At 34.3% G+C, this 13,430-nt stretch overlaps 3 protein-coding genes across 3 annotated transcripts; all 3 read right to left on the bottom strand.

The window, feature by feature from the left end:
• Window positions 1-753: 753 nt before the first annotated feature.
• LOC102229849 (chemokine XC receptor 1-like) lies at window positions 754-2,586 on the bottom strand. Its single transcript, XM_014469106.2, has 2 exons — window positions 2,532-2,586; window positions 754-2,372 (listed from the first exon to the last, which is right to left on the bottom strand). Exon 2 carries the CDS (start codon window positions 2,360-2,362, stop codon window positions 1,445-1,447), a length of 918 nt encoding a protein of 305 aa, XP_014324592.1. The 5' UTR covers window positions 2,363-2,372; window positions 2,532-2,586; the 3' UTR covers window positions 754-1,444.
• A 3,652-nt stretch (window positions 2,587-6,238) lies between these two features.
• On the bottom strand, window positions 6,239-9,323 carry LOC102230110 (chemokine XC receptor 1-like). Its single transcript, XM_014469083.2, has 4 exons — window positions 9,291-9,323; window positions 8,831-8,926; window positions 8,018-8,043; window positions 6,239-7,890 (listed from the first exon to the last, which is right to left on the bottom strand). The coding sequence occupies exon 4, from the start codon at window positions 7,878-7,880 to the stop codon at window positions 6,918-6,920; it is 963 nt and encodes a 320-aa protein (XP_014324569.1). The 5' UTR covers window positions 7,881-7,890; window positions 8,018-8,043; window positions 8,831-8,926; window positions 9,291-9,323; the 3' UTR covers window positions 6,239-6,917.
• Window positions 9,324-10,662: 1,339 nt separating this feature from the next.
• LOC102230371 (chemokine XC receptor 1-like) lies at window positions 10,663-13,398 on the bottom strand. The gene is made up of 2 exons (XM_005799989.2): window positions 13,364-13,398; window positions 10,663-12,566 (listed from the first exon to the last, which is right to left on the bottom strand). Exon 2 carries the CDS (start codon window positions 12,542-12,544, stop codon window positions 11,465-11,467), a length of 1,080 nt encoding a protein of 359 aa, XP_005800046.1. The 5' UTR covers window positions 12,545-12,566; window positions 13,364-13,398; the 3' UTR covers window positions 10,663-11,464.
• Window positions 13,399-13,430: the final 32 nt, after the last annotated feature.

A 13,430-nucleotide genomic window follows, 5' to 3' on the forward strand; every position in this document is an offset into this window, starting at 1 on the left:
ACACAGTGAAATATGGCAGCATCATGCTTTAGAGTACAATTTCTATGCATTGCACAACATCAGGATGTGTGTCTCATAATACAACTCTGAGATGATTAATCAAAAGTCATGTAATTTAACACTATGAAAAGAAATTATGATCACGGGCCATTACTACAGTAGAAGTCTATTTCATTCCTTTTTGTTGCCCCCTTGTGGGTTAATTTATTCACCACATTATTCAAGAAATGACTAAAATATTCACCAAGAGGAAGTGAAGAATAGTTTAATTTGTTCATCATGTTAGAAAACGTTTCTTTTGCAATATAAAACTTTCCTCTTGTATCTTCCTTCTTCTTATAAAAAACTCTTGCAAAACTTTCACAATTGGATTACTTAATTTGTGTATTCTGCTTCCCTCATTGTTAGCTTACGTATTTACAAAAAAATAACATTTAAAAAAAAAAGGAATAGCCTACTGTGTGTAATAAATAATGTGTCTGACAGCTTAATAAAATAGGCACAATGAAAACAAATTTAAGATCCAAATTATTGAAAGTGAAAAACTTGATTTTTACTCCATATTTTGTTCAAACAAATAAATTAAATTTAGTTTTTTTTCTGTTTATTATACATCATAGCAAGCTTCTTAAAAAGCAAAGCTATTTGATTTATTTGACCTTTTTGGTGGTAGGAACTGCCAGAAAAAAAGTTTCACAGATTTACGCTTTAGTTTTTATTAATTAACAAATGCTTTTTTTTTTCAAGCAAAAATGTTTTATTTACTCATAAGCACACAAACAATCAAACGGGCTAAACAAACAGATAAGCTCAAGCACTAATAGCAAAATTTAACATAACTCAGTACATAGTTAAACAGCAGTTTCAAATGTTTGAAAATGCAACATAAAAAAGTGAAAAAATGCTAAACAATTTTTATTGTTCCTCAATAATAGAGTTGTGCTTGGTATTGCCCTAACAGTATTGCATTTACAGTCTGTAGTCCTGATCACTTATAAAACACAAATCAAAAAGCAAATAAAAAGAAAGAAATAACTAAGTTGAACATAGAAAACTGACTAACATTGTCCTCACAATAAATTTTGTTATTTAAAAAAACAAACTTCGGATCCATAGAAGCAACATGCAAAAAAGATTTGGTGCCAAAAAGATATATATTTTAAAAATGATTGAAACGTTACTCTTCAACATGGTGAGTCAATAAAAATCAGTGTGGAAAAATAGCCAGACTTTTAAGATTCCATATTCGTGTATTAGTATTTCTGGCTTTCAGATGCACCATATAAATATAATTTGTGTAAACTTGTGCACATATAAATTTAAAAAAGAGAGTTCCTGTGGTGTGACCTGGTGTTTGGTTGTTACCAATTATCTGCTGTGCAACTTAAGCAGGACACGTGTTTTGCGAGCTGGACTGGCATTCTCAACATAAGACATGTTCTGGTCAGTTGGCTCCTTCTCTGTTAATACCAACTATCTGGCGTAAAAGACAAAACAGGTGACTTCGAAACTTTTGTGTGAGCATACAAAGCAGAGGATTCATACAGCAGTGGGAGAAGGCAAGCATTCGACAGATATTGTAGACAATATCTAACCGCTGCAGTTCTTCACAGTCTTTGGGTCTGTACAAATCCTTAATGAGAAGTACAATATTGTAGGGTCCCCAGCAGATGATGTAGACTGCAACAATGCAAAAAACTATACTTAGAGCTTTGTGCCTTGTTCTGCTTGCTGTCTGTAAAATAGTATACATAATGGCACAATTGCAGAAAATAATAATGGCAATTGGGACGAAAAAAAGCAGAGAAACTTGGAAATAATATCCAAGTTCATCAGAAAAAGCAACTTCACAGTAGTAATCATCAGAAAGCTCCATTTTGAAAGCATCATACACAGATGTACCAATACTGATCACCCAGACAACCACACAGGCACCGATGGCATACTGTTTCTTCTTCTGATTGTTGTTTGGCCAGTTGTTCAGCACCACAGTACAAAAACGATCCACAGTCATTGCTGTTAGTACAAAGATGCTGCTGTACAGACCAGTGAAGTGCACCCAAATGATGAATTTGCACATAAAATCCCCAAAGATCCAGTGATGAAGGTGGTAGACAGCCCAGAAGGGGACTGAGGCAGCAAAGATCAAATCAGAACAAGCGAGGTTTATGATGAAGATTTTTGTGACAAGATAGAGTTTTTCAAAAGTAAACAGAATACATAAGAGGAGGACATTGCCGATGACGCCGACGATGAAGATTATGATGAACACGGCTCCAGTAATGGTTGAAAAGTCCAAAAATTGACAAGCAAATGGGAGGCTGTCCTCATCTTCATCTGTGCTGTTGTAGTCGTAGTCCATTGCTGAATATCTAGGGAATATGAGCACAGAATATGCCTTGTTAATTTATAATAAAAACAAAGCATATTATCTCATCATACACTTTTGTTTTTTACAGCTTCTTCTGTTAAATCTTACTGAAAAAGAACACAATTCTTCATCAAATACAAAAGAGTGTTAAACAACTTACCCCAGACAGCAGACACTTCCAGATTTTGCTTTGAACTCAAAGGAAAAGCAAAAATAAGAAGTCGAACTTCTCTCTTTCTGTTTCAGATTAGGTCAGATGTTACTGCTGATCCATTCTGACCCCTTATGGTTTTTCAGAACAAAAATAAATGGTAATAGATCTCACTTTTTCTGTTTGAAAATATATATTTTTCACCCTGGAGTCATGTTTCTCTCATACAACTTGTTATAAAATCCTAATTAATAGGTATTTAAAGATTGCTTTGATCACATTCTTTTTTACTTGTAGTTAACTTCTCATGTTTTAATCCTCAGATTTACCTCTATTAAGATGCTTAAACATACCAAATGAAAATAAGGATGGCACAAGTTAAACTAAAACAAATTATAAATCTAACACATTTCGTGCAGCTAATCATTGACCAATCAATCATCTCCCCTTTTATCTATCCGTTGTAATAATCAGTGTCATATTAAATGACTTTTGAATCTCAATGTCTCAACAATTCAACCAATCAACAGATAAAGTTTTATTTGCGCAACGCTTTGCAACAGTCTGGAAATTAAAATCAGTTAAGTCTCATCTCGTTTGAGTAAAATTAATCTTATCTAATTCATTATTTGAACTTTTTCTATTACTTTTTTTTCCAATTGCAGACTTACAAGACAAAGGAGCTTTCTTTTATTTTTACAGAAAAGTTTTCAGAAAGTAAATATAGAAAAGCTACTGTACTGTACTATGTTTAAAGAAGGAAGAAATATTGCTTCTTATAATAAGGTACTGTTATCACTACATAAACTAAACTAAAATAAAGCAAGTCTAAGCAATCAACCAAACTAATAATACATGTAGTGAATCATTAGCTCTAAACCACTGGGCCATGGCTTTATTTTGACAACAGTTTTGTTTCAGGCTTGGATTTCTGGACATCCTTAATTTGAAATGTGTTATTTATCTTAAAATCCAGATTTCCTCTTTCTTATAAAACAACCTTGTGAAACATTTCAAACTTAAGTTTGATGCTTCTTCTTTTCTGCTTCCCTGTTTGTTAAAAAAGGTACAACAGCCACATTATGATACCGGAAATAAGTATCCTAACTTAGCTTGAGGGTTGGTCGTTTCATCACTGTGACATTACTGTGGCAGGTCACGACAGTGAGGATTGAGAGACTTTGTACTCAGAGTAATCAAAGTCCTGAGATGACTCCACAGGACCACTTGTCAAAGATCCATCCATGGAGTGCACTGCACACAGAAAAGTTAAGAATTGCCATGAATTGGTTAGAAACTATAAGCTGCAGAAGGAAGATGTCAGACATTGTCTTCCACGTCTTGTTCCTCAGGAGAAACCTCGAGAGGAAGGAGTTTTCAGGCATGCTTACAAGAATGATGACATTCTTGCATACAAAAGCGCACTGAAGTCTTCCCATTTATGAGAAGGTTCTTCCATGTCACTATTGCTGTCATTCTGGAAGAAGTAAAAAAATCACTTTTGGTGTCTATTGCTGATTTTGTGGTCATGAAAGAAAACCACAAATGATCTAATGAGGAAATAAAAACAACAGGTCAGAGGGGTTTTTTTTGCTGTACTGCTGAACCTACAATTCAAAATACATTCAAATTTAATGATGAATTAGTGAAAATGCATAAAAGGTCAAAAATACTCCAAATACACTAAATAAATGTAATTTTATTCTTGAAGCCTACGTCTCTAAAACAAAACAATAATCTCAGAACAAAAAGCTGAAGAGAAAAAAATCTTAAGGTTTCTAATGTCATAAACTGTAACATATCTTAAACTATGTTCTTGGTAAAGCACAAAACCGTTGTCACATTACTTCAAATTCAAGTGAAACATTCGACTTATATAATTTTGAATTATTCAAAAAATAACTGGATTACATTTTCTTGAATCATTACAACTTTGATAAACTCTCTGTTTCATAAAAGTCTCACAATGTCATTTCAGAGACGAATGCAGGTGATATCGGCCACATTAGCTTAGCGGTATGACACACTCCAGCTAGTGATGTTTTGATTCTGATTGCATTATGTGTGTCATGTCTACATTATTTTCTCAGTCTTGGACTTAGACTTTATTTCGTGAGGGACAAAAAAAAGTGTACCTCAGCATTTTTTTAAGACTCAGCCTTTCACAAAGTGCTAGAAGATTTTGTTTAGACAGGGAAGTGAAAACTGCTTAGAAAGGGAAGTAAGAACTAAACAAAAATGAAAGTTAAAAAAAAAAAATCCCAAACATGTTCGTACGTTACAGTATCTTACAGCATAGCAATTACAAAAGAAAGCAGAATAACATTTAAAATCAGAGATAGAGATAAATAATGTTGCAGGGGAAAATGTTGACACAATGTATACATTGAGGGTTAACTAAGTAAAAGCTGAATTTGTGTTTTTTAATTAATAAATAAACACAGTTTTTCTCTCTGGTATCTTAACAATGTGTTTTGTGTAATGGACAGTTAGTTTTTAACTATGTGAATGTGTCTTAGGTTGTAAAACTGATATAATATGTCATATTCAATGAAAAATAAATATGATGCTAATTAATAAGCAGTTTTTCTTTCTTTCACCCCCATTTTTTCTTACTTTCTTTCTTAGATTGTGTAAGACACAATCTACTTTATTACCTTAATTTACTTATTAAAGAAGATGAATTTATCATCAATCAAATTGTTTACATATAATCAAGGATTATTTCTTGTATAAGTTACACTAAGGTCCATTTCCTAATGATTTAACTGGAATAAAAAGACCAACGCTAACTCTAGAACCCAGGGTTTTTCTAGAACCCAGAAAAACTATCCTAGGAACTACTTTTTAAACTCCTGTTCTTCCAAACCAGAAAAGGAATTAGACCAGAGGATACTTACTTATACTTAACTAGCAACCCCGAATAAGAGTGTCTAGTTTATTTACTTTGGATCAACATTACTGGCTTTTTCTGCCATCCATCCATCCATTTTCTGTTCACCCTTTGTCCCTAATGGGGTCGGGAGGGTTGCTGGTGCCTATCTCCAGCTGCGTTCCGGGCGAGAGGCGGGGTACACCCTGGACAGGTCGCCAGTCTGTCGCAGGGCAACACAAAGACATACAGGACAAACAACCATTCACACACACACTCACACCTAGGGAGAATTTAGATAGACCAATCAACCTAACAGCCATGTTTTTGGACTGTGGGAGGAAGCCGGAGTACCCGGAGAGAACCCACGCATGCACAGGGAGAACATGCAAACTCCATGCAGAAAGACCCCGGGCCGGGAATCGAACCCAGGACCTTCTTGCTGCAAGGCAACAATGCTACCAACTGCGCCACTGTACAGCCTTGGCTTTTTCTTCTTTTGCTCTTTCTTTTGATTTGTTATTTTGTTTGTATTTCCTTTTAAATCCTGTAAAGCACTTTGTATTGCCTTGTTGCTGAAAATGTGCTATATAAATAAAATTACCTTTACCTTTTAGCATCTATTTCTACATAGAAAAGCGGTACGCTATCTGCATTAGAGACATATCAATATCATGATTAAAGGATTAAAGATGTAACCGTTATTAAATGTCAGGAGTTTAATTATTTATGACCTCAAATTCTGAGTTTTAATCTAACCATCTTTCTGGGGTCACTACAGTTTTAGGTGAACAAATGTCCACTTATTAAAGAAAAATACAAAGAGAAGCATAACAATATGGTGTTTTTTTCAAGCTGAAATATTTTATTTGCTCAAGCAAAACACACACAAAAGAACTCCAAAAACTGTAACAGGTACAAAATAAACAAAACTACACCGAAGCAGAAATAGCAATTCAGCATAATACATAGTACATAGTTCATTTAGCAGTTGTTTCAAATTACCAAAAATCCATCATAAACGAAGAATAAAACCAATTTATACATTTAAAAAATATAAAACCTTTCAAATAAATGACTAATTTATCTTTCTTTCTTTATAGAGCTGTTCTTGGTATTGCCTAATCAGCAAGTCTTGTTGCTAACAGTGCTTTTTGTCCCGTTTCATCATTCACATTTACAGTACACGTATTCCTCATCATTTGTAAAACAAAATAAGAAAAAGAAATAAAAAGAAAAATAGAAAAATAACAGGTTGAACATACAAAAGCTGGCTAAGATCATCTTCACACTAAAACAGATATTTTGCTAAACTGAATTTTCTGATCCATTTGTTCCCAGCACCCACATGACAAAACAGTTTTGGTGCCAAAACCCTTTTTTATTTTTATTTTTTCAAATACTTCCAACTATTTCAGTGTGGTAAGCCATCTCATGCCAATCTATTTGGAACAATATCCAAACTATACTAGATTCTGTATCCATGTACTATAACAAATACTCTTGAATTTCAGCATTGTTGCTTAAAGACCTGAACTGTGAGATTCACTGGCATTCTGAATATAAGCCTGGCCACTGGCTCTCTCTCTTTCAGTCCTAGCAACTTTGTAGCGCAAAATATAAAGCAGGTGATTTCGTAACTTTTGTGTGAGCATACACAGAAGAGGGTTTATCCAACAGTGGGAATAGGCAAGCATTCGACAGATATTGGAGGCAATATTCATCTGCTGCAGTTCTTCACAGGTTTTGGACTGAATGAGAAGTACAATATTGTAGGGTCCCCAGCAGATGATGTAAGCTACAACGATACAAAAAACTATACTTAGAGCTTTGTGCCTTGTCCTGTGTGCTGCTCGTAAAATAGTATATATAATGGCACAATTGCAGAAAATAATAATGGCAATTGGGATCAAAATCAGCAAAGCAATTTGGAAATAATATCCAAGTTCATCAGAAAAAGCAGCTTCACAGTAGTAATCATCAGACACCTCCATATTGGAAGCATCATACAAAGATGGACCAATACTGCTCAGCCAGGCAACCACACAGGCGCCGATGGTATACCGTTTCTTCCTCTGAGTGTTGTTTGGCCAGTTGTTCAGCACCACGGTACAAAAACGATCCACAGTCATTGCTGTTAGTACAAAGATGCTACTGTAGAGACCAGAGAAGTGCACCCAAATGATGAATTTGCACAAAAAGTCCCCAAAGATCCAGTGATGAATGTGGTAGACAGCAAAGAAGGGGACTGAGGCAGCAAAGATCAAATCAGAACAAGCGAGGTTTATGATGAAGATATATGTGAAAAGATTATGCTTTTCAAAAGTAAACAGAATACATAAGAGGAGGACATTGCTGATGACGCTGATGATGAAGATTGTGATGAACACGGCTCCATTAATGGTTGAAAAGTCAAAAGCCTGACAAGTCATATTTTGGATGATGAAATGTAAGACGTCCTCATCTATCTCTGTGCTGTTGTCCATTGCTGATTATCTAAGGAATATGAGCACAAGTTTAGGACTTTGAGATTTCTAATAAAGACAAAGTATAATTTCATTCATTCATTTGTATAGCACCTAATTCCAGATCAGTTACAAAAAAACTTAAAAAAAAAACTTACCACAGACAGACACTGCCAATTCTCATCTGCAAGTCAAAGAAAAAGCAAAAATGAGAACAAAAACTTCCCTTTTCTGCTTCAAATTAAGTCAGATGTTATTGTTGACCAATTCTGACTACTAATGATTTTTCAAAACTAAAACAAATGACTACCTTTTCCATTCAAAAATGCAGATTTTCTTACCCTGGAGACTTTTTTTCAGCCATACAATTTGCTGTACAAACCAAATTAATAGTTAAAGATTGCCCTTTATTTGCTGCATTATTTGCTACTTTGTGCTATAATTTGTACACATTTTTATTTTAATTAACCATTGTTTCTATGATATTTTATTTGCTGCTTAATAATGTGTTGCTTGGTTTTGTTTCTATATTATTTTAATCTTGATTTCCTTTAGGGTACCAACATGAATTTTGTCTGACATTATTACAGTGACAATAATCTTTAACCTTGAATCATTAAACAGATGTTAAAATGCAGCATTTTACTATCTATAAGAGGTAATTTAAAGGAAGTCATTGTGCTGCACCATTTTTTTTTTTTTACCTGTGTTTATATGTTCATACATTCATGGGAGAAGGGGGGTTCTTTTCTTTTCATAGTTCATTTTTTATCAGGCAAGTCAGACTTCAGGGGTTTTTGTCTGATTCTTGTCTGAAGAACTTTGATGGCAAAAATCCAACATTTCTTACAGTATCAGACGCTGCCCTCTAGGTTTTGAGTTTATCTAGAAATCTCTCCAAAAATATATTTTGTTTTTAAGCCAGTTTTGACAAGAGAAAGAAATTAGACATCTCTTCATGCTGACATTACCTCAGACAGGTGCTGCCATCTTCAGTCCGACTATCCGACGTGGCAGCTTAAACAGTCAACGCAACATCACTGTGGCTGAAAATGAATCCAAAGGTGCTGCAAACAAAACAAAAAGAAAAAAATAATAATTTTTTTAAGTAGTGTTTCCGAAACCTTTTCAGGCTGAGGAACACTAAAGCTATTTAGCAAACACCCCCGGCCACCTAATTGAAATTGCTCCAGCAATAACACAACATATTACAACATGTGGCAGGGCTTGACAGCAGTTAACAGCAGTTATAGTAGCAGTTAACAGTTATAAAATTAAACATAGCTAACACGCATAATGGTAAGAGTTAAAAGCGTGTATAAGAACATAGCAAAATTACTCATGAAACACTGTATATGATTTAATTTGTGTAAAATATTTGTTAAAATCGAATACTTGTAAAGAAAACACAGAGCTGATCCTAATACGTACCGCAATTACCGACGGCGACGGAAGAAGGTGACGAGTGATCGGTTATTGGTTGCTATGGTAACCATCGACCTTCAAGAGCAGTGATACACCAATAAATGTCAGGAGAAACAACTGCTGGACTAAACAATACAAATTAAAAGAATAAATGAAGAAATTTATATAAACTCATGCATAATATTGTTAAAATATTAGGCTCTTAACACTTTTTTTCGTGAACAAGTCAAGTCGGGGCATTTTCAGCTATTTACAGATTCTTAAAGTGTGGATTCTATGCTTTCCAATTATGTCAAACACATAGAAATCAAAGTGTTGTGCTGTGTTCATTAATAACATTCAGACCCATTTATATAGAAGCACAATAAAAGAAAAATAATTGCTTTTAAAGAAACAAAAATCCTCTTCTGCGGCATCCATTTATTTATGTATTGTATTTAATTAATTGAATTTAAACATTTTAAATTAAATAATAAATAAAAACAACAATAAATATTGACGTGCGAGTAGAGCATAATAAGCAAGCAAAATCGTCAAAAAAAACAAAACCAAGAACAGTTCTCACTAACTGAAACTAGCAAAGAGCCGTTCAAAAAGAATCGAATCACTAGTGAACAACACATCTCAACAGGTATGACTTAGCGTCCTCCGGTCATATAAATTGTCCTGGTGTTTTTTATTTTCAGTTTTTCTTTGGAGTGACTCGGTTTTAAGTCACTTATCCATTATTATTTTGAAACACAATTCTTTGATTAACTGTGGATGAATGCGTCTCACTTTGAGCTGACGTCACAAGAAATAACGGTCGTTTACGTGGAGCACCGTAAAGACCACTAGGGGGCGCCCAGTGGTCCAGGTACCACGGTTTGAACAAGACTGGTTTTTGACTTGTCCACCTGGCTATAACACCTTTATGGTGGTTTTCTACTTTCTTCCCTACGTACTGCCTATTTTTAAGTTGAATTTTGCTGAATAAATGTCAATTATTATAATATGACAAGTGCAAATTTTTTAAAATTACTTATTTGTCTCATTTTTCATATCAAAATTTGGGGATTTTAACAGGTGTTCACTTTTGAGAGCCACTGAATAAGCAGCTGATCTGGTCTGGTAGATACCAAAAAGTCCCTTTTTGACTTGGTGTCTAGTGGAATGGTGTATCTATCAGGAAACATCTTCCTTGGTGTTTATTTTAAAGTAAATTGATCAATGACCTAATATAATAAGATTCATATAATATAATTCATATAATTCTGTTATTGCTCTGCTTAATACTAAGTTAGTGTTTACGTTAAAAAGATTCTATTAAATGTTGAAACAGTCATCATAAAATCTGCTTGTGTAGAATACAAACATAAATGAGTTGCAGGAGGCAAGATTACCAACAGTTGTATTTAATTTGAACTTCAAAAAGAGATTAGTAATGCAATAATTAGAAAGTATGCATGTGTTTATGGGAATTTCATAGCAAGTGGACAGGATCTTCTGATTCAGCTTCATTCTTGTTCAACTTCCTTGTTTCTGTCAGTTTATACAAAAGTTTGTACAGTTAAGGCGACATCAGTTTACATCACAGAATGAACAAAATGGTCTAAATGTATGGTACAAGTGTACGATGAAAAAACTCAAACAAAGCAGTTTACAGGTACATGAAGCTATCATTGCTTATTTACATTACAACAACTTTTCATCCATCTAAGAACATCATCAAGTAGTTAATATCTTGATTTAATACTAACAAATAATCACCAAACAAAGACTGATGGAAAAAAAAAAGAAGTCAAAAACCCATTTTATTTTTGCCACATATGTTCCCTTCCAAGCCTTTTCTATTACATGGTACAGTAAAGTAGACAAATAAGTTGTTTTCCTGTCAAATTAGCAGTGCATTTACAAATATTTAGTATGGACTGATTGGTCAAAGACTCATTAAAAGTATTGAAGTTTAGCTTCTGATAGCTAGGATCATTTACATATTGAGGAGTCTTCAGTAATAAAAAAGTCCAGTTGTTAGATCTTAGAGGCACAAACAGTTTCCACTGTGTCTGAAATTTCAAGCAAATATTGTATTTTCCCTCTATGTAAGAACTGCAAAATATAAAAAAAGGTTACTTAAATTTGATTTGAATTTAAATGGAGGTTTCATGCTTTCTAATATTAATCCATAAATTAGTATATTTTTATGGATATGTGGATAATTCGTTGCTGGTTAAAGACGTGATTGTGATCCTGCTCACTCTGTGGGAGAAGCTGTTGTTCCTGTGACCGAAGTTCTGCAGGAGTTTTTTTAAATGGGTTTTGAATTTAACTCCTGCAAACACGTAAAACACAGGGTTGAGGCAGCAATGCGAAAAGGCAAGGAGTCGGGTGATGTAGAAGGCATATTCCATGTTTATGTGTTTTTCACAAGCTACTTTTATTTCAAAATCATCAGATGCAGTTGGTGGGTTCCCATAAGCCAATGACCTCAGAAAAATTACGACATTATAAGGTCCCCACCCCAAGAAGAAGACAACCATAAGAACGAAAATGAGTTTGACAGTTTTGTTTCTTCTTCTTTGGGCAGTCGGACGCAGCAACCTGTACATGATCTGAGAATAGCAAAACACGAACACAAATGCTGTTAGGACAAAGAGAGCAATTTGTTCATAGATTCCCAACTTTGAAGAATAGGAGTCCTCATATCCACAATATTTCTTGAATGTTTGACTTGAGCTGTCATCATCTTTTACTTTGATGTAGATGAAGACTGGACTGGCTGCCAAAATACTAGCAACCCAAACGATGAAACTTGTTAAAATCACAGAAGGGCCTGTAGTGGATACAATGCTAGACAGAGGATTTATGACGGCTATATAGCGGTGAATTGTCATCAGGATGAGGAAGAAACCACTGCTGTAGAAGCCAACATAGAAAATGAAGTTGACGACTTGGCATGCAGGCTCTCCTAATGTCCATCCATACATGTAGTAGTAAGCCCAAAAGGGCAGCCCTAAAGTGAAGAAGAGATCTGACACAGCCAAGTTCAGGATAAGTGTATTGGTGATGGATCTGACATTCTCGTACTTGAACAGAATTACAAGAACAAGAATGTTGCCAAAAAGACTGAATAATATCACGAAAGAGAAAAAAGACACAGTCAAAGTGGCTCCAAATTCAATCACATTTGTCTGGTTGCATTTTTGATCCTCATAATCACCAGTGTAATAATCAAAAGGGCTTTCAGTTTTGTTCTCCATGAAGTATTCATATGAGGCCATCTTCCTCCAGCAGGTAAGGAGTCTAAATACACAAAAATCTTTGTTAGATAATTAAAATTTGATTTTCCTTTTAATTTGTACAGTTATCTTTTTCATTTGCTTGCTTGTTTCTATGTAAACTAGTATGTGTAACTTTCTTTCTCTCGCTAATGTCTGAATCTGTCCTGTATACTAAGTAAGAACTTGACTATGCTTCTTCACTGTAGAGATGAGATCTGGATGTTTCTTTCTGGACTGTTGTCTATGTTGGAGTAAACAAATCAGAGAGAGGCTAATGTTTTTATCTTATCCTTTTAGTCTCTTTTTGCTTTGAGATTATAATCATTGCGAAACACAAACAAGGAATTTGACTCTCATTTCAAGCCCTGACAGCAAGTAGAAATTAGGTATCATGTAAACTTAAACAATAGGGATTTGTAAATGGCTGTGTGTGGAAAAGCAAAATATTATAATGTATTTATCTATAATATTGACTTTATGTAGTTTTGCTCAGTATTTGGGTGGAAGTGTGAAAATTAAACTGGCTACTGTCATATCTCATGAGTTAGGTAGTTACACAAGTCAGAACCAAGAACTGTTTTACTGCTAAAACATAGTTTACATATTTAACATATTTGGCTGAATAGATTTTATTTATATGGAAAAGTAATGCAGTGGATAAAAATCAAGTCTTTCATTTTTCAAAATTTTAAGGATAACTTGAATTTCATTTGCGGACACCTAAAGTATTGCAATTAAAATGCATAAAAATGTAACCCTAAATCTTACAAATATATAGAAAGGAAAAAAACATGAATAATATAAAGAAACATACTGCACCTGCACAATGATGCAAAGGATGGTTGAGACCAAGAGCGGTGAAGAACTGGGCAGTAGGTCTCACCTT

This window comes from Xiphophorus maculatus, chromosome 6 (assembly GCF_002775205.1).
Source record: "Xiphophorus maculatus strain JP 163 A chromosome 6, X_maculatus-5.0-male, whole genome shotgun sequence".
In the NCBI taxonomy this organism is placed as follows: domain Eukaryota; kingdom Metazoa; phylum Chordata; class Actinopteri; order Cyprinodontiformes; family Poeciliidae; genus Xiphophorus; species Xiphophorus maculatus.

Bases quoted from the DNA above. Each gene is read 5' to 3' on its own strand.
- LOC102230110 (XM_014469083.2), bottom strand. From the start codon at position 7,880: ATGGACAACAGCACAGAGATAGATGAGGACGTCTTACATTTCATCATC.
- LOC102230371 (XM_005799989.2), bottom strand. From the start codon at position 12,544: ATGGCCTCATATGAATACTTCATGGAGAACAAAACTGAAAGCCCTTTT.
- LOC102229849 (XM_014469106.2), bottom strand. From the start codon at position 2,362: ATGGACTACGACTACAACAGCACAGATGAAGATGAGGACAGCCTCCCA.